Raw genomic sequence first — 19,290 nt, forward strand, 5'->3', positions numbered from 1 at the left:
GATATATAGAAATCGGACTTTCAACAATGATGGGACGGACGATAGCCAATGGCGAATTTCATCCAAGAGGCGGATTGGAAGCAGGGTTTAGCGAGGACCTGCCGCCTCATATACACGACCCGATTTGGTGAGTATCGTGCCCAGTCCCTGGTGGATCTCGGCTTGGAACGCTTCGAAAGGAATTCGTTCACCATCAATACTGATGTAGCCCTCCTTCTGGCGGGGAACTAGACGAAACGCAGACGCTTTGCGGACATTGAGATCTGGCATGTCGAAAAAGCGACCGCTGGGGATTTCGTTCATCATAGTAATCGCTGTACCACGACTGACTGTTCCGTCGATAGTGATTACGTCCATCAAGCCGTCGTCCGGCAATGTGGCAGGGAACATATTTGTGTCTTTCGACATGATAGCCATATTTCCCGCGTAGAAATTTCCCATAGTCTCTCCCGAGACCGCCTCCCACCCCTGGGGCAGCTCGTCCGTAACTGTGCCATACTTCAGCTCTGGTAAGCCTGGGGACTCTGCAGCAATTTCGAGGCGTTTGCTGTCAGCATCCGGATCCTCTGGGCGTGTAGACCACGCAGCGTAGTGTTTCTTGATCCCCTCCTTGTCGCCAATTTCCACCTTGATTGCTATATCACAAGGCCATATCGTCTGCCGTATCAAACGAACTAGAAAACCGTATGTAAACCGCTGAGCGCCCATCCAACGCAAGTTCTCAGTACCCAAATCACACTCGGCGACAATGCCAAAGGATTGCGAGAGGAAAGAGAGCGTGCGCGAATCTTTCTGGGAGATCGAGACTAGGTCCAGCGGGGTCCTCAGCCCCTTGACGATTGCCAGCGCCGCAATCGAGACGCTGCCAGTCCCGAAAGCATTCCACGTCAGCCCATTTCCAGAGCCACATGGGAGCAGCGCAACGGCAGTTTGCGCTAGCGCCTTTCGAGCATCTGGCCTCTTGCCCAACCCGTTGAACACCTCGTATGGCAAGCCGTCACCAGAGCAGCAAACAAGCGCATCGTAGGCGTCGATATCAAGATTTTCCGCAATGTTGATTGCCTGACCCCTGTATTCCGTGGTCTGTACATCCATTTGACACTTCGCCGCGGCGAAAACCGGTGCTGCATATCGCTGATACAAACTCGCAGCTGTCCCCTTCCCACCAAAGGGATTGACCAATACCTTCAGTCGTTTTCCTCGCAGTGCCTTACCATATGCCCCGTCAAGTAGTTGCTGCACCCATGTCTCGGCGGCCTTTTTTTCTTTTTCGGAGATTGGGTATTGGACGGTCGTTACGGAAACATCGTCCTTGGCAGCAGGCTGTGCATAAGCGATGACTAGATTAGAAGCGGTTACTTCGGCGCTGAGGATGTTGTACAGCGAAATGGCATGGTTGGTTTCTGGTTCTACAATGCGCGCAGAGCTTGGTCAGATCATTTCCATCAACAGTAGCGCCCGTGATAACGCGCGATCACCAGAGGGGTCAGTGCCAACTTACTAGACTGGAGCAATCCGCAGCAGCGACGATCTGCTTTAGCCGAGCGGTCATCTGCATGGGTGAGAATATGCCCACGCGCCGGGTGTGGAGTAGTCCATACCGAGTATGAGGAGCGAGTCTGCGCCGATGGTCAAAGTGACCGATTCGTCGACAGTCAGCGTCGTGTCATGCGGATCCTGCAAAGAGTTGTCTGGGGAGGACATTTTGGATAATGATGGGAGATTCAGGGCATTATAGATATGTAAAGAGGAATAGATGAATCTAGGAGGAAGTTAAATGCTAAGAACAATGGAAGTGCCATATGCAGCCGCGGAGTTCCGATGGGGCCCAGGCGTGTGGTCCCTGCATCTTAAAATATGACAACCCTTAAATAACAAATAACCATAGTACTATAGTACTATACAACATATATTTCCTAAGAATACTAAGACATTTATGTATATAAATAGATTATAGCTGTTTAGAGGCTACTATAATACCCTGGAAATATCAAAGACATTGTTCTCTATCCACTACTCCTGATGAGACATTCATCTCATCTACACAATAAAGAGACATATAAGTAAACAAATTCGTCTCGAATGAACAGAACAGAAAGATAAGAAGGGGGAAAAGGATAAAAAAAGCATGATATAGACCGCAAACCGCTGGAAAAACATTGACTTATGCAGTCGCTGCCTTGAGACCCTTCAGAGAGCCCAAGCTCAGTGCCAGACCCTGGGAGCGACTTCTTATCCGCACAAATCCTGTAATTGGCCCATCGTCTCCCTCCTTTTCGATGCTTAGGTTTGCTAGTGCATCCTCGCCTAGTTGAATAGTCAGTTATCATATCAAGTAGAAAGGGGTGGATTATCAGAGGGTTGAAAACATACCGAACACGCTGCGCGCATATAAGTTGGCACTCAGGAAGCGGCAATCTCCCTTGAGCGAAGCATCGGGCGTCAAGCAGGCCATATTGGTACTCTCCATCAGCTGCTTGAGGAAGTCACGCAGAGTTTTGGCCTTGGAATTGATGTTGACCTTGTTCTCCCACTCGAATTCAGTCCACATAGTACGGAACTGAGTCTCAGTGCAGTGAGCAGGCTGGATATAGTCCATGATGTCGGCATGGATGTCGTTGAGAATGACCACATGGGTCTCGGTAGAGCTGGCGCCGTCATAGACAATGTTACCAAAGATAACACCGGTGTCGGTTGACGAAACCTTGACTGTAGCCTGGACATTCAAGAAATCGCGTGGGCCGAGGTTGTTGGTGGATGGCCGCTCAACGACCTTCAGGTCACCGAGAGTTGCAAACTCTACGCACAGGTTTTGCAGAGTTTCCGTTGTTTGGTTAACCAACAGGACGTCAAGAACAATGTCGAACTGGTGAACGGTGACATAGGCTTCAGCATAAACGGAGTCGGAGAAACCAGTCAATTGCACCACCCGGCTGAGCTTCGAAGAAACATCCTCCACGGTAGAATCGCCACCGGTTGCCTTGGCAAGATCCATTTCGATCTCCTCTCCGCCCTCGACGGCGTTCTTCTTGGTGAATTGGCGAATGGGGATAGCATCGTCAACCTGGACGGCGCTCTTAGCCTTTTCCACTGCCTCCTTGGCAGCCCTCTTCTTATCCTCGACCTGGACCATGGCACGGAACGCCTTTCGGGTGTCCTCCAAGAAAGTGGCTTCGAGCTCCTTCTTCTCCGAGAATTCAGCCAGGGATCGCACACAGGTCAAGATACGATCCACAGAGTCCTCGTCAATAGGAGCCTTAACGAAGTGGGATTGGCCAACGCGCATGATGGAAATCATGATAAGCATGGCCTCGGCACGCAGAGCGTTGGTGCGAGCGGTATCCTGCGACACCTCGGAATGACGCATCACCAACTTGGTCAAAGTCGAAGAGAGCACCGTTGCGAGATAGTAGTCGCCATCCAAAATAAGTTGGCGCAGAGGAGGCTTTTGTGCGGCCTTGACAGCCTCGAGACGAGCTGCTGCCGCCGATTGACTGGTGAGAGCGCTTTCGGTAGCGTAGGTGCCATCTGCAAGCACCTTTCGGGATCCAGTGGGTGCGGCCTTAGATTGGCCATTGGCCTGCTCCATCAGCAGGGCGTTGTCATCTGGAACCTCATCCAGGAGGCGTTGTTCGGATGCCAAAATTGGGATTTCACCAAGGCTGGCTCTGATCGTCTTCCAAGCATCCCGAATATCCTTCTCCTCCAGGGAGTATTCACCAACAACCCAAAGAACTCCGCGGTAGACCTTGCCAGCTCGGACTTCACTCAAAGTTGAAACCAGGCGGGCTACGATTGACCCACGCAAGTCAGGGAACTTCTCCACGACCTCTTTGACGAACGAGATCACATCGACGGCGGAGTTATTATTGAAGTCGGCAATAAAGTCCATCAGGAGATCAACCACGCTGGCAGCGATTTCGGAGAACTTGATCGCGCAGGAGTGTATTGACTGTACCAAGATTTGGCGATACTCGCTATTCTGTGGGAGTCGTTAGTACTGCCGGATTGTGCAAAGTAACTGTATAACCTACCTGTTCATATTGTTCGTCGACGGTCTTGGCAAGTTCTTTCTTGAGCAGCATGATGATTTCTTCCACGTTCTTGCTCGAGACCATCTCCATAGCAAGGTTGAGAGCCTTTCTCCGGACATCAATGTCAGGGCTGCTGAGAACTCGCAGGGCCTCCATGGTCAGGTCGTCCAAAACACCCTCATTGCGAATTCTGAGCTGGTCCACACGTTCCAAACAAATGAGCTTGACGTTGTTGTCAGCCCTCCCGGATAGCGAGCTCGATCAGCTTGCTCGCGGCGGCTTTGACGGCGACAGGGTTGCTTGTGAGGGCGGTAAGAGACGTTGCGGCTTCGTAAACAACGGTGCTGGTGGAGGCGTCGAGGAGCTCCAGCATTAGTTTCAGGTATCGCGACTATAGTACGTTAGTGACGCCGATATTATTACTTAGAACGCTGTAAACCCACCTTATTCTGAGTGTTCTGTACTGCATCCTTCCGGAGGAACTCCAACTCGGCTAGCTGGAGCAGCTCGTCTGTGTTGGGAATTGTGTCAAACGTGGTACGCAGATACTCAAGCGCCTTCTGGTGGCTAATGGACATAAGTGCGGCAAAGGCATTGCGCTTGCAGGTGCTGTCGGTCTCCGATTCGAGGAACACCTGGAGCAGCTCCGGCGCGTCGGGAATGAGGGACTCGGAGTGCTGGAAAATAGAGGATACAGCCCATACGGCATTCTTGCGGACATAGGCATGACGATGTTGCAGACACAAACGTGCGGAGGAGAGGAGGGGCTCAATGAGCTCTGGTTCGCGGAGTTTGGAGAGGAATCGGAGAGTATTGCCTCGAATGTATTCGTTGGGATGTTGAAGATCGTTGCGAATGCCGTTACTGCGAAAGAAAGACTTGTCAGACAAAAAATACCACATAGCAATGGCCAGGGGCATCCTTACCAGACCAGGATCATCTCTTGCTTGAGCTTGCCAGTAGAATCGTGTTTGGGGCAGATTTCATAGAAGAAATAGAGCAACTTCTTCAATGACTTGCTTTTCGACGGCATCACAAAGCGAATGATGTGCATGAGGATTTGCGGCATAGGATCTCCATTCAGCATGATGGTGACAATTGTCCGCATTGTTTCCAACTTGCTCTCATCGTTGCCTTTCTCCAGCTGCAGTTTCAGCTCTTGCACAGTGGGCTGATCGGCAGTATTGTCCACATGGAGCAAACTGTAGGTGTTTTCAAGGAACGACGCCATGGTGGTGGATTGGGGGGAATCGGAACGAAAGAGAGCTGCAAGTTGTCAGTTCCGGGGTTGTTTTGGGGACACATCAGCATGTAGGAATCAACACATACAGTAGGGGTAATTCTCCCGGGAATAGGAGGTTGCGCCAGATATCAAGAACAAGCAATTAGTGTAAAGCAACACCCCTCGCCAGCCTAGAAATCATTAGATGTTATATGAAGCGCAATGGGGAGGGACCATCAACTTGTCCCTTAATCTGGCCCCCCCCGGCGCCGTCTGTGTGGATGACTAAGCCACAGCCCGGCCGCTTTTCAACTGCCACTTCGACGTCGATTGCTACTCTCCCCATTCACTTACGACCCCCACGATTGAGTTTCCCCAGGATGTCGAATGAGAATTTCTACCTCCGATACTAGTAAGAATGATATGAGTGAGCCCGGGTTTCCTCAGCTGCTGACGGTCCTCACAGCTCAGGTCATTCTGGGCGGTTTGGACATGAGTTCCTAGGTAAGTAATCTACGCGCGGTCATGATTACTTTATTCTACTCAGTCGCTAACTTGCATGCAGAGTTTGATCTCCGTACCATTTCCGAAGGTAGCAGCGCCGCCGTACGATATGCAAACAACTCGAACTACCGCAATGATTCCCTCATCCGCAAAGAAAGTAAGCAAGAGCATACATACCAACAATGAAAATCGAACACAAACTGATAGAGTAATAGTGTGCGTGAGTGATGCGATGGTCGAAGAAGTGAAGCGCATTATCAAGGATAGTGAGATCCTCAAGTATGCACTCACATTGCCTCACAGGAAGAACGCGCGCTGACCCCTTCTAGGGAGGATGACTCCAAGTGGCCCCAAAAGAATAAGGACGGACGCCAGGAACTGGAGATTCGTATTGGAAATGAGCACATCTCCTTCGAGGTAATTGACCGAGCTGGCTTATGGAAGCATCCATTAGCTAATATTGAATTGTATAGACCGCCAAGATCGGCTCACTAGTCGATGTGACCGAATCCGACGACCCCGAAGGACTTCGAGTCTTTTACTATCTTGTGCAGGATCTGAAAGCTCTTGTGTTCTCGCTGATCTCTCTTCACTTTAAGGTATTATCAATCTTGCCCCCTAGGCTTCGGACATCGTTTGACCATCCTCTGCTTTACAGATCAAGCCCATTTAGTTATTGAGCGCATAAAATAAATTGAAGAATAATTGGGGGTTTTGATTTGATGACACTTCAGGCGTTCATTGAGGGTTTCTTGGGATGCGGACCCAGTTATAGCGCAAAAACAATGAGATTGATACCCCTCAGGCCTCAGGCATGTTTACCTTCGATCCTTTCTAAACAGTTTATGTCTTGTGTGCCTGTAGCTGCTTGGGCTAGTATGAATGTTCCAAAGCAAGATGCTCAAAAACGTGGCAGAAGATAGCTTAGGAATTTTGTTCGAGCCTTAGGTCCTAGGATCTCCGATGAGAGATGAGGGGTTCATCGAACCTATTATTCCTACCGCAGGTGATATTTCTCACTTTATATATCCAATTCGCTGCAATGACAATTCGGCACTAATTTCTCAAGTCTGGGACAAGTTCCTTGAGGCCTTACACTTGTACACGCCCTGCGAGCTCTCCCAATTATGTGTGATTTAAGGACTTTCAGTTCCGCTGCCGGATCACCTCGTTAATACTCCCGGGGGCACCATAATATGGTTGAGTTCGTAATTGATATCCACATCAGCGATGTCGGGAGGTATATATTGGGACTGGGGCTTCACCGGGACATCAAGTTGGGCTTGTATAAGGGAACATTGAAGTTATTTAGGCATGATTATATAAACAACCATACTCTCCTCGAACTCATCCTGGAATGTCCACGGGTGCCCAAAATTGCCCAACCTATCCTGATTTGGATAAAAGATTGGGCATACCATTGATCCTTATAATGTACAACATTGTACATACATGTAACTGCATAACTATGTACCTATTTAGGTATAGACCAAACCTTGGCTTTAATTTGTGGCCTGAGGCATCTACATTACATAACCGATATTGACGGTGGCGCCGCGCCAGGCGCAGAAACAGCTGACCCACCTGGTCTGTCCCCGCATTGCTCGTTCCTCAAGGCCTTAAAAGACTTAGTTCGCTGATCTCGAATGATTCATCCCCCTTGCTCTCTTTTTTCTCTTTTTATTTTGCTTTGGAGTGTTTTGCTTCGATTCAATGTCCCCTCTCCTCTTTCCCTAATTTGCAATGCCAACTCCGAGTAACAACTCGATCGCCACAGCGATCGCCGCCCGCACGACATGTCCACCGGAGCCTGAGAGGATCTCGGCTTGGCGAGACTCTCCCGATACTGTATCGAACAGCGATCCTCTCGATGCTCTCTCACCCGAGATTCCAATTGCGCCCTCCATGCTGAGTCGATCCGATGATGGTAGCACCCCCGAACCGATGAAGTCGGAAGGAAAGCCGACGGGCGTTGAGGAGGATGACCCAGTCCGGGCTACCTCCCCTGCCGAGTCAACCTGCCTTCGCAGCCAGTCACCTACAGCGCCCCCGGGATCGTCACTTCTCAACTGGGAATTCTCTAACGTTCGTGTAAGTATCGACCCTACCGGTGGATTATGCCACCTTCTAACCATCGTCATAGCTTCTGCCGAACCACACCTCGTTTCTTCGTTCAGGCAGCAAGTTCGCAGGGACTCAGCAATCAGACCGCCAGGTTTACAATGTCGATGTCGAGATCAAGCATGTGGATATGGCTGAGTCCTATCTCTGTGGCTACCTTAGAATCCAAGGTATGTGATTCGTGCGCACCCGGGACGTGCATTAGCCTAGCTCAACTAATGTTTGTTGTTCTCCACAGGCCTCACAGAAGATCATCCGACCTTGACCACCTTTTTTGAAGGAGAAATAATCGGCACTAAACACACTTTCCAGACTCGTAATGAGGAATGGGGTGCGTCGGAAAAGACAGACTTGCACCATTGGTCTCGGTTCCCTGCTTGGCGTCCGCTGGCTAAACAGGCTAAACGAGCGGATTTCACATACCGGAACTTCGCCCAGCGTGAACACGTATTCATGAGATGGAAGGAATCTTTCCTTGTTCCCGACCATCGAGTACGGACGATCTCAGGTGCTAGCTTTGAAGGGTTCTATTACATCTGCTTCAACCAGATTGAGGGAACTGTGAGCGGCGTATACTTCCATGCGAAGAGCGAGCGGTACGTGGATGTTTTCTTTCCGAATATTCTCGATTTTTCTGACGCTAATTCGATTACAGGTTTCAACAGCTTGAACTGAAGCATGTCGAAGATCGTGGATGTGCACCAGCAGTCGAGTTCCGCTAACCGCTAATATCGCCGAACTTGCTTGCTGGTGCCCAAAACGATCTCATGTATGACTTCCTACGTGACCACCCAGTCTTCGTGTGTCTCATACTCGCCCTCTTGCTGTTGTGTCTGGTACTATATGGCTAAGCAGTGCTTCCTGGTCACCATTCCGAATGAGAAGCTTGGTTCTCTCAAAACTCCATTGGGTTCATTATCCCGTTTGCTCTTCCTCAAATACCCTCTATGCCATCCTCTATTCCTCTCGCACTCCACCGCCGTCGCTTATGTGTTTTGATCATCATTTCGACTGTTCATGTCATTTGAAGATTTCCAAGACCATATCCCTTTCCAGGCAAAGCCTAGACCCCCACAACTCATCCTCAAATTGACCCTTATGTCTCACGATATTGCAATCTACGAAACGGCGTTTCCGTCCCCACTTCCGGCGACCTGGTTCTGGTTATCCTACACCCTCTGTTTGGAGTCCTAATCTCATCATCTTTTTCCTTCATGTTTCTTATTCCTCACCTATCTTGTGTTAACTTAGTGTTGTTATCTTCCATCTCAGTTGTTGACTGACAAGCCAGTTATTGAAAATCTTCACTACGTGTTCTTGGTAATCGTACATTGTTCGAAGGCCCTAGGGCCATATTGATATTTTTCTATACAGCTCCTTCGCTGGCCGATTTACACAATAGAGCACAGTGCAGGAAGCGGCGGCTACCCCCGGGGACTGGAGCCAGTTCGCAAACACTGATTGAAGACTAATTAGGAGGAACACAACATCCACCGTAAACCAACTATATAACGTGATCATGCAGGTGCCGATCGGATGACGGAAATATTCGGGTGGCTCCTCACTGTGGGAATCCCTCCTGTCGATCATCCGATTGATTAAAAGGGTTAGATATTATACAGCGCTAGCAGAAACTAGTGAGATGGGTAGCTTGTGAGGATCGCAGGTATGTTAGGACACATCCACACTCAGCGAAAGCTAAATTATCCGACCCCGAGATCTAGCGATATCATAACGAGGTGAAGTGTGGATTCAGAGCAATTCATAAATTCAATTATATCCTGTATATATGTTCCAAAAATGAACCACCATGCAACGAGCAAAATAATAGAACAGACTTGGCCCCGATTCGTTTACGTCCGAGGGCCATAGTGAAAAATTCCGAAAGATCCTCGCGCCGAATATAGAAACCCACGCGTGAAACCAGACAAAATAAACAATGTGTTGATATGATCCAGGACATAAATGAAGAGATGACACATTAATATGAAATAGCGTTATGGTATGGCTTTTGGGGACAAAATACGTTAAAGCAAGAAAAAGAGGCGAGATGGGGTATCACATGCGATGTCAATCGAGGATGGCGAGATCGAGCGAGTTTGGGTAGAAAAGACGCTTTTAAGTTCCATAATAATAAAGTTCAGATGCCGTCCACATAAAAAGGGCGACATAATAGAAATGGGAACTAGGAAGGGAAGAATGGCGCAAGGAAGAGGGAATCACATATATGTCGAGTTTTGACGAGAGCTTGAGTTGGAACCGCTGCTATAATCGCTGCTCGGAGTAGGGGAATCCAAGACAACTTGTTGGCGGATGGAGTTGATCCATTCGTGCTGTAGGAGCTCGGCAGCAGTGGCGCGGCGAGCGGGATCGCATTCGAAACAGCGGCGCACGAAGTCGATACCTTGGTCACTGAGTTGATCTCGAGATGGAAGCGCGGGCTGTTTGCCTTGGGCGATGTTGTACATAATTGCCCACTCGTTGTCCAGGGTGGACCATGGCCGGCGCCCAGTTGCCATTTCTAGAACCACGCAGCCCAGAGACCAGATATCCACAGCGCCTTGGCGGTTGTCTAGATTTGCAGCGTCGCCACGGATGACCTCGGGTGACATGTACATCGGAGTTCCCGTGGTGGTCTTCTGGTTTTTGCGCTGGTTCGCGGGATCTTTGGCAGGTTCCTTGAAACCGGCTCCTTGAGGGTTGTCCATTGGGGCAACTGTGCGGCCGGAGCGGGCGATGATTTTGGCTGCACCGAAATCAACGTACTTGATGACACCGTTGTGATCGAGCAGGATATTCTCGGGTTTGATGTCACGGTGCACAATATGGGCTTCGTGAAGATACGCTAGACCCTCTAGGAGCTGAAGAGCATAAACCATGATGACCGTTTCGTCCTCAATACGCCCGTGTTCTAGCAAGCTAGCGAGCGAGCCACCTGAGCAGTACTCCATGAAGATGTAAACCTTGTCACGGTGCACTTCAATCCCATGATAGGAGACAATATTCGGATGATCGAGCACTTCAAGGACGCCCATTTCGTCTCGGATCTGCTGGGCGATCTTGGGAATGAGCTGGGGGTCTTGAAGGCGAATTTCTTTGACGGCCATCAAATAGTTGCTGTCCAAGTTGATGGCCACGTAGACAGACCCAAAGGTACCGCCACCAATGAATTGGCCTTGCTGCCAACGCAGAGTCACATTGGTAGCCGATGACGATAGCACGGTGAGTGACCGATCAGCCTCGTCAGATCCTTCAAGCACCTTTCCTAGAGCCTGGCGCTTCGCATCTTCCTCAATTCTCCTATCTTCAATTTCCACAACACGTGCGTACCATGTTTCGCGAACGAGTTTTGCTGCTTCCTCGTCGCTGGTGATCCGGCCAGCGCCAATTTGCCGGGCTCCATTGCGTTCTTCCATGCGTTTTTCGTTCTTCGCCGCAAGGGAAGACCGCGCACCCATGATATCGAAATGAGAAATGAGGAGGGACATGCACCCCGCCACTTTCAATCTGAAATCACTGAACTGTTCTTGATCCATAGAGAGAAGATGTCGGCTAGATGTGATCGCCATCGCAAACTCAAGGGCTGCCACAGCCCACTTGAAGGTTTTTCGGTCCGCAGCGTCACACTCATCACAGATGAACGCGACCCAGTCTAGAGACAACTCCACCAGCCGGGCACTGTTCATAGCACGCCTGTTAGCGTCAACGTAGTTGGAGGACCGTTTGCCAAACTCTGTTGCAAATGCATAGCAGGCCTGGATCAAATCATTGTTCTCCCAGTTTCTCTCATGCAGCTGATCTTTGATGATAGCAACACTATCCATAATGGTCATGGACAGTTTGAAAGAGATCTTCTTGATCTTGTTTAATTCGACGTTTACACGTCCAAGGTTTGCACGTTGTTCAATGACCATATCAAGCTGGATGCCTGTGAGTCGTGCGAGCTCCAGACGTGCATTCTGGAGTCGTTCTTGCATGCCCCCAACAACAATACGTAGCTTACCCAGCCGTACATCTGTCGGATGTTCCAAAAACTCCATTTGCATTTCCTTTCCGGCCCAGGCAAGAGGCTTTTCGGGTCGGATGGCTAGGACATAGGGAACATGGACATCCTGGGTTGGATCATCTTCTTTGAATGAGGTAGATAAGATACCCTGGATATCGGCGGGACGGTTCCATAATGCATGATGCGCAACCAGATAAACTCCTTTCTGCCCAACGGATGTGGTAGAGGTGACGAGGAAATGGTCGGAAATTAAAAGTGCCTCAAAGAAATCATAAGCGACATCAGTCGTGATGTTGTACTCGGTAGCATTCTCGAACAACTGGCACAGAAACTTGGAGAATCGATAGAGCTTGCGCTGACGAATGCGCGTTGAATCCAAAATGCTCTTGTATCGTTTGTCCATGTCCTGTACAGTTTCCTTGGGTCTCGGGACGAGCTCACGTTCAAAGTGAATCATGAGACGCTGGAGTGATCTGGCAGTGAGGGCACTGTTGTTCTTGTTAGCTTTGATAATGACGCAAAGCACGGGAACCTTACCTGAATTGTTCGGCCACCTCAATGTCTCCACCGTCAAGTCGACAACCGATGTCATAGGAGAATCCCCATTCCTGTTCCAAAATTTCAGCCTCCTTGAAAGTGTTCTTGTTGGCATTCAACTTCCAGTTGAGGAGCCGGAAATAGTATTTCATAGCATCCAAGACCGAGTTATCGAAGTTCTCATCGACACACGGCGGCAAATCCCAGCCGGGTTCTGGCCTCGAGACATCGAGGTAGCGGAATTTAATATCGACCGCCACTTTCATCAGGATTTGGAATTGGGAAATCATCTGATCAATCAAAATGGGGGCTTGCTGGGCTGGGTCTTTCATGTTCTTGGCATAGGACAGACGGACTCGAATTATTTCCTGGATCAACCGAGAGGGAAAGTTAATCAATGTTAGTAGTTCTTCGATATATGGCGGCAAGTGTCGCGCGGCAAATGCTTCCGAGTTTTCGATCAGGGTACTCTTCGCTTTCTGGATGACAACGAGAATGCGAAGAAGCATGCCATCCTTGTCCTGGAGCGTCTTCAAACCATCTTCCTTCATAATGCGATCAAGGAAGGAGGAGCCATCCGAAAGATCGTCCTTAGCAGACTTGACCCTCGGTTGACTGAAATCAAGAGCCTCGTTCCCTACCCAGCTTTGCAGCACAGCCAGCTCGGTGTTGATGAGAGCTGTAATGTTGTGCCACGCAAAGATGGCCGCGCGGCTAGAGGTGAATTCCTCCGAGGCAACACGAGGGTTTGCAACTTCCATTTCCTTGTGCGAAGAATAAAGAATTTCGCATCGTTCCACCTTTTCCACGATATCCTCGACTTGCTGTTTTGGCGGTTTCCCAATCTCAGTCTCGCCTTTAATCTGGAATCCGATGATATCCTCAATTATGGGACCCAAACGTGACCGTGCGTCCTCGATCAATTTTCGCTGCAGAGGGATACTCCGGCCGCACGTTCTTGCCCGAACGCCGATCCAAAGTGCATAGCTCTGGGCCGCCGACCGCTTTGATTCCGCAGATCCGATGAGTCGTTGTTTTTCTTGTTTCACTACGTCTCCCTTCAAGACAGACGCCAGCATGGAATGCCACTCAAGTCGCTCCTGGTTCTTCGGATGCTTCAGTTCTTCAGTACTCGGTAGGTTGTCGTCCGGGAGGAAAAGTTGCGTATCAGGGTCGTAAGAGTCATCTTCAAACGGCACTTCGGAGGAAGGAGAAGGTTCCTCCAAGTCACCATCACCTTCTATCATTATGTTGGATTGCGGGTCTTTGGAATGGTGATACCAGGCTTGTGGGTTTGCTCGAATCCGTTGCACGTAGGCTTTCTCTTGGGCACGGTATTGTGCGTTTGGATCGCGTCGGTTTCCTCGTTTGGCTGATGACGATCGCTGGCGGTCTTCCTGAAGACTGATGTATTGTGGTGGGCGCCGCTGTGGGGCATACGTATTCGACGGCGTTCGTACTGGGGCAGACGGGCGCTGAGGTCGCAAGTCGGTAGCCATAGCAAGTCCATCGGGCTTGTCGATAAGAGTTGTAGCACCGATGCTAATTCCACGTGGTCGGGCGGTGGGAGTATTAGACCATGAGGTCAGACTGGGTGAAAGTGTCGGAGGGGAAGCTGTGATGGTGCTTGCAGGTGTTTGGATCTGGTCGTCGACTGTCTCTCCGAATGAGGCATTGGCCCTCACGGGGTACTGTGGGAATTCATCAGAAGAGCCTGAGCCATCCGAGTCAGGACTAGGGATTTCCGTGTGCTGCATAGTGGTTATACCGTGCGATGGTCCGGGAGAGCACGTCTAAGTGTCAGACTAAGGTGATAGGAGGCGGATACTGTGGCGGTGCATTGTGGCTGACCGGATGGCCCATATCCCCACCCATTCCTGTTTGATCTACTGGGAATCTTTCCTGTTCTAATTTTCAGCCACTACGTGGCATCAATCTTGATCGTTCATTTATATTAAGTCCAAACCCTGGTATGGAGTACACGCGTCCAATCTTGAAAGTCAGCTGCTCCATTGCACACAATATCCGTGTGATATAGCAACATGCTCATCCCTGTCAAAGTTTCCACAGATATTTGCTTTTTTTATGGCTCCTTTCTTGTATTCAAGATTGTAAAACATTGCATGCAATGCGTAAGTCAGGGCTATGAAATAAGTTCTACCAGTCCTATTAACATTTTTTCTGCACCGCTGGGGATTGTTGCTTCAAATTAGTAAAGATACATTGCTATAAGACATAGTTAAAAACGGTTAGGCGGTCTTTGACTTCATTGGGGTTGTTGTTATATTCGTATATTTTCGAACATTAGTTCGATAGATCTTCTATGATGTGTCTTTTAACTGGTCTGAGAATGTATATTATAAGAGACTTTCTCACACTACATAGTCTCTCCTGACATGTGAATGGCGGCTCAAATCAACCGACGAAAAGGCGAATAGAAATTAGTCTACCTAAAGCCGTTAGTTAACAAGACAAATCAAACTGTAAGAGATGGTAAGAACAAAGTTAATTGGAAATTAGATGAGAAAGGTGCGTATGCTTTATTTGAAACTGTTCTGTCAACATAGGTGAGATATTGAAATTAAGGGCAATTCAATTAGATTAATAAAAGCAACGAAAGAAAGTACACTCCATATGTCCCTCTAAATAACCAAAAAGCCAATGTTCTTCTGAGAATGACTAACTATTCCTACTGTCGAGCAGTAGCTGTGGCACCACATCAGACAAATTTTGACATTCGAACACAGTTTGTCATATGATCATAAGTAGTAGGGCATATGTGCTGAGACTCTACTCCGTACTAGAAGAGGAAAAGAGAGCATGTGATGCACTCGTGTATGTGACTATTGAGACAAGAGGCTGATGCTTTCAAGGTAAAACCATCTGTGTTATGAAACCTACCTATGAAACTAGCGAAATAAGTATGTGATATGACCGGTCATGCTACTGGGTAGTGCTTCCAACGATCGAAGAGCTAGCACTCCATACATCTATCTGAAATCTTACCCCTGACTAGAGCAACATGGCAATTAACTAAGTACGGAGTTACTCCATACTCCATACACAGATCGATGCAGGTACATCATAGGTATAGTAGATCCAACCCCGTCGATCAGTGGATCGGTGGATGCCAGAATAATCAAGAAACCTTGACAATTTGTTAGGATTATATAGCAATCTGCACAGACTAATAGTCCAAGAAGCATTGAAGATGCTAGACATCCACTCTCCTGGCTTGTATCAGAGACAAGTCACTCGATCTACAGAGTAAAGCATAACGAGCATGCCCAGCCTGACCTAGATGTCCGGAATTACTTCATACATACATAGGATGGTCAAGCCTCTAATGTTGTTATTGAAGAGTATCAAAGTGAAAAATCCAATAGCGCAAGAGCTTTGCATATATATTCACAGATCTACGATGCTCTGATGTTAAGTAGAGTTTCTTGAATCATTGGGGCGAGAGAGTTCGCCAAGGTCCAGGTCGGGATGCCGAATCAGCCTCTAGAATTCCCACCAATGGAAGGCTGGATGCTTATCTTGACTTAACGTACTTTTCTAGACCCCCTAGCTTGTACTCCGTATACCGCGTGGCAAAAGGTTTATGTAGTTTTGCCGCCCCATGCAAGGCTCTGTATTGTACATAGTCGTGTGGAAGGGTGTGACATACCCCGAGAATTGGGGAAACCATTAAGAGATGATGCGGAGATAATAATATGTCAGGGGCAGAAGCATGAATGTTCAGCAGGTATGTGTAGGTGGGTTGCTATGCAAAGATACATAAAGAACCTGCACACTATTGCGTTATAGTACGGAGTAATTCTTGCCATCATTAATCTCCGAACTCTCCCACATTGTGTCATGAGAGGCCATGGATAATAGAAAAGAGTTCGACAACATTGAAACAACCCCTCACATTGTTAAAGCTATACGATGTACGGAGTACGGAGTAAAAATTACTAGTATGTAGATAAGGGAAATTACATTGTGATTGGTTGACGCAACACCCGTGGACGAGATTGAGCTCAGATAAGAGATCAAACGTCGTTTTGGTTAACAACTTCACATTGCACATGGCAATCAATAATTATCATTGAAACTACTATATCTAAGGCATCGGGACAGCTTTCCATGGATCAATCCAACATTGAACTTGGATGACAATTAAACAATTAAACAATTAAGCGACAGAAAAACCATTCGCGCGAAAAAAATGATAAGCAAATGACTGTGATTGGTTGGTTTCAACTTCATATCTACAGCCAGTCGTTGAGCACCCGTCCAATTTCGATTCCTATTATTTCCTATTATTCTCTTCTGTCACTGAAATGACCCAATCTGTTTATCACTTTAATACAGTGTACGGAATAAGTTGCACTCCCCCTGCTTATCGTGAGTCAATGCATAGGGCTTGAGATGCACACAAGGTCCTATTAGATCCTTCTCAAGTGAAAATATACAGATGTACGGAGTAGAGAAAACAATATGTAGGTACACAGCAGTTTAAACATGGTTCTAAGAGCAGACGCCCATAGAATGTTCGAATATGGCCGAAGTATGCAAACGCAAGGACCCGTAATTCCCCGGTCTGGGTCTATGGAGTATATGCCATATCCGCCATGCACTCGGAAAGGCTGAAATGGGGGCGGGCTTGGCTACCTGCTATCGGCCAGATCAGATGAATCATATCAGAAATCAGAATGACCAGCTCTCACTATCGGAACTAAGATCGATGGTCTGTCAGCCTTCTAGCGTCTAACAGTGGAGCATTGTTTGGTTGTCTGGGACTGTGGCAGTTATTTAAATTACAAGGGTTCGTCCTTGCAGACAACTCCGTAGACATATCATTTCTCTCTCCTTTCACAGCCCGGTGCTTGAAAGTATTTCCTACTTCTTTCTCTCCATCGCCTATCACAAAGCTTTGGGATATCTCCTGTATCATTCCATTGCGGCTGTCCTTTCAACTGCATATCACACTTCCAATAATACCATTGGCTTACCCTAGGTTTTACCATGGCCGAATATCCGGTTGCCTACAATGGCACCATCGCAACTGGTGGTGACTCGCTTCATGATGACTTGAACATTTTCTACAGTGTATGTTGTATACTTTAATAGGGGTCAATCGAGGAGCTTGATAGCTAACAATGTTAATAGTCTGGTGATATCGCATGGGTCGTCACCTCAACAGCCCTAGTGCTGCTCATGATTCCTGGAGTTGGGTATGTCTATGCTAACTTTTCCTTAAACACCCAAGGACTCTAGCTAATTACTTGATTATAGATTCTTCTACTCCGGTCTAGCTCGTCGAAAGTCAGCACTCTCATTGATATGGCTCTCGATCATGTCGGTCGGTGTGGTTTCATTCCAGTGGTTCTTCTGGGGTTATTCGCTGGCCTTCTCCCACTCAGCCGGCAAGTATATCGGTAACCTCGATAACTTCGGCTTCAAGGGTGTTCTGGGTGCGCCGTCTGTGGGAAGCGACAAGGTTCCCGATCTTCTGTTCGCTATCTTCCAGGGAATGTTCGCCGCTATTACGTGAGTCATTATCACCATGCATCGATCATGTAGATGAAGATCATCTAGAAACATCAACTAACATTTCATTCGCAATTAGTGTTGCTCTTGCCGTCGGCGCCGTTGCTGAGCGTGGTCGCATGCTCCCTTGCATTGTCTTCATGTTCATCTGGTCTACTATTATCTACGACCCTATCGCCTGCTGGACATGGAATTCATCTGGTTGGGTATTCCAGCTTGGAGGTCTTGACTTCGCAGGTGGTACTCCCGTCCACATTGCCTCTGGATCTGCTGCCCTCGCTTACTCGTTGATGCTGGGTAAGCGTCGCGGCCACGGCACCCACGAGCTTAACTACCGCCCTCACAATGTAACTCACGTTGTCATCGGCACTGTGTTCCTCTGGGTCGGCTGGTTCGGATTCAATGCTGGCTCTGCTCTCGCTGCCAACCTCCGTGCCGTTATGGCTGCCGTTGTCACTAACCTTGCTGCCTCCGTTGGAGGTGTGACCTGGTGTTTGATGGACTACCGACTGGAGCGCAAGTGGTCCACTGTTGGCTTCTGCTCTGGTGTCATTGCTGGCCTTGTTGCTATTACTCCCGGCTCTGGATTCGTCACTCCCTGGGCTGCTTTCATCTTCGGTATCGTCGGTGCTGTTGCATGCAACTATGCTACTAAGCTTAAGTTCGTCCTCGGCGTTGATGATGCTCTCGATATCTTTGCCGTGCACGGTATCGGTGGTATTGTTGGAAACCTCCTGACCGGCCTTTTCGCTGCGTAAGTGAACCTACTTCCTGATGGCATTGTCTGATCATAAACTAACTTGCATATATAGTGATTACATTGCGCACCTGGATGGTGCCACTGAGATCGATGGCGGCTGGATCAACAAGAACTATATCCAGTTGGGATACCAGCTTGCCGACTCGGTCTCTGGAATGGCATATGCCTTCTTTGGAACCTGCATTATTCTCTTCGTTATGAACCTCATTCCTGGTCTTAGCTTGCGCGCGCCCGAGGAAGACGAGATTATGGGTATCGATGATGCCGAAATTGGCGAGTTTGCTGTAAGCTTTATTCTTCCTGGGTCTGCTAAAGAAACATATTCTGACATTTTATCCTCTAGTATGATTACGTTGAGGTCACTCGTGACATTGTCAACGGCGTGGAAAGCTCGGAGACCGGCTCTAAGCGCACTGCTACACCCGTGGGCGAGGTCATTGACACCAAGGCTTAGATCCAACTTGATCTGACAGCTGTTCTTTCTTTAATATTTAATATCCGGCAAATGCCTTTTTTTTTTTTCTTTCATGTTAATTCTTCTTCTTCTTCTTCTTCTTCTTGGTGATGG

General features: G+C 48.4%; 7 protein-coding genes across 7 annotated transcripts; 3 read left to right on the forward strand and 4 right to left on the reverse strand.

The window, feature by feature from the left end:
• Positions 1-87: 87 nt before the first annotated feature.
• On the reverse strand, positions 88-1,704 carry N7487_002279 (uncharacterized protein; the record flags this gene model as incomplete). The annotated part of the gene is made up of 3 exons (XM_056870026.1): positions 88-1,409; positions 1,502-1,552; positions 1,602-1,704. The coding sequence occupies 3 exons, from the start codon at positions 1,702-1,704 to the stop codon at positions 88-90; spliced, it is 1,476 nt and encodes a 491-aa protein (XP_056734810.1).
• A 460-nt stretch (positions 1,705-2,164) lies between these two features.
• On the reverse strand, positions 2,165-4,190 carry N7487_002280 (coatomer subunit beta; the record flags this gene model as incomplete). The annotated part of the gene is made up of 3 exons (XM_056870027.1): positions 2,165-2,307; positions 2,374-3,982; positions 4,035-4,190. 3 exons carry the CDS (start codon positions 4,188-4,190, stop codon positions 2,165-2,167), a joined length of 1,908 nt encoding a protein of 635 aa, XP_056734811.1.
• Positions 4,191-4,269: 79 nt separating this feature from the next.
• Positions 4,270-5,265, reverse strand: N7487_002281 (uncharacterized protein; the record flags this gene model as incomplete). The annotated part of the gene is made up of 3 exons (XM_056870028.1): positions 4,270-4,425; positions 4,478-4,898; positions 4,961-5,265. 3 exons carry the CDS (start codon positions 5,263-5,265, stop codon positions 4,270-4,272), a joined length of 882 nt encoding a protein of 293 aa, XP_056734812.1.
• Positions 5,266-5,636: 371 nt separating this feature from the next.
• Positions 5,637-6,433, forward strand: N7487_002282 (mago nashi family protein; the record flags this gene model as incomplete). The annotated part of the gene is made up of 7 exons (XM_056870029.1): positions 5,637-5,668; positions 5,723-5,760; positions 5,822-5,917; positions 5,976-6,039; positions 6,090-6,177; positions 6,234-6,359; positions 6,419-6,433. The coding sequence occupies 7 exons, from the start codon at positions 5,637-5,639 to the stop codon at positions 6,431-6,433; spliced, it is 459 nt and encodes a 152-aa protein (XP_056734813.1).
• Positions 6,434-7,503: 1,070 nt separating this feature from the next.
• N7487_002283 (GID4/VID24 family protein) lies at positions 7,504-8,603 on the forward strand (the record flags this gene model as incomplete). The annotated part of the gene is made up of 4 exons (XM_056870030.1): positions 7,504-7,851; positions 7,904-8,051; positions 8,120-8,477; positions 8,537-8,603. The coding sequence occupies 4 exons, from the start codon at positions 7,504-7,506 to the stop codon at positions 8,601-8,603; spliced, it is 921 nt and encodes a 306-aa protein (XP_056734814.1).
• Positions 8,604-10,100: 1,497 nt separating this feature from the next.
• Positions 10,101-14,181, reverse strand: sskB (uncharacterized protein; the record flags this gene model as incomplete). Its single annotated transcript, XM_056870031.1, has 2 exons — positions 10,101-12,375; positions 12,425-14,181. 2 exons carry the CDS (start codon positions 14,179-14,181, stop codon positions 10,101-10,103), a joined length of 4,032 nt encoding a protein of 1,343 aa, XP_056734815.1.
• Positions 14,182-17,136: 2,955 nt separating this feature from the next.
• On the forward strand, positions 17,137-19,176 carry N7487_002285 (ammonium permease MEP2; the record flags this gene model as incomplete). Its single annotated transcript, XM_056870032.1, has 6 exons — positions 17,137-17,521; positions 17,582-17,646; positions 17,708-17,962; positions 18,042-18,716; positions 18,775-19,006; positions 19,066-19,176. Exons 1-6 carry the CDS (start codon positions 17,438-17,440, stop codon positions 19,174-19,176), a joined length of 1,422 nt encoding a protein of 473 aa, XP_056734816.1. The 5' UTR covers positions 17,137-17,437.
• Between the last annotated feature and the right edge of the window lie 114 nt (positions 19,177-19,290).

The sequence above is a fragment of the Penicillium crustosum genome, assembly GCF_028827405.1.
Source record: "Penicillium crustosum strain IBT 35664 chromosome Unknown utg000001l_segment0_segment0, whole genome shotgun sequence".
NCBI classification, from domain to species: Eukaryota; Fungi; Ascomycota; class Eurotiomycetes; order Eurotiales; family Aspergillaceae; genus Penicillium; species Penicillium crustosum.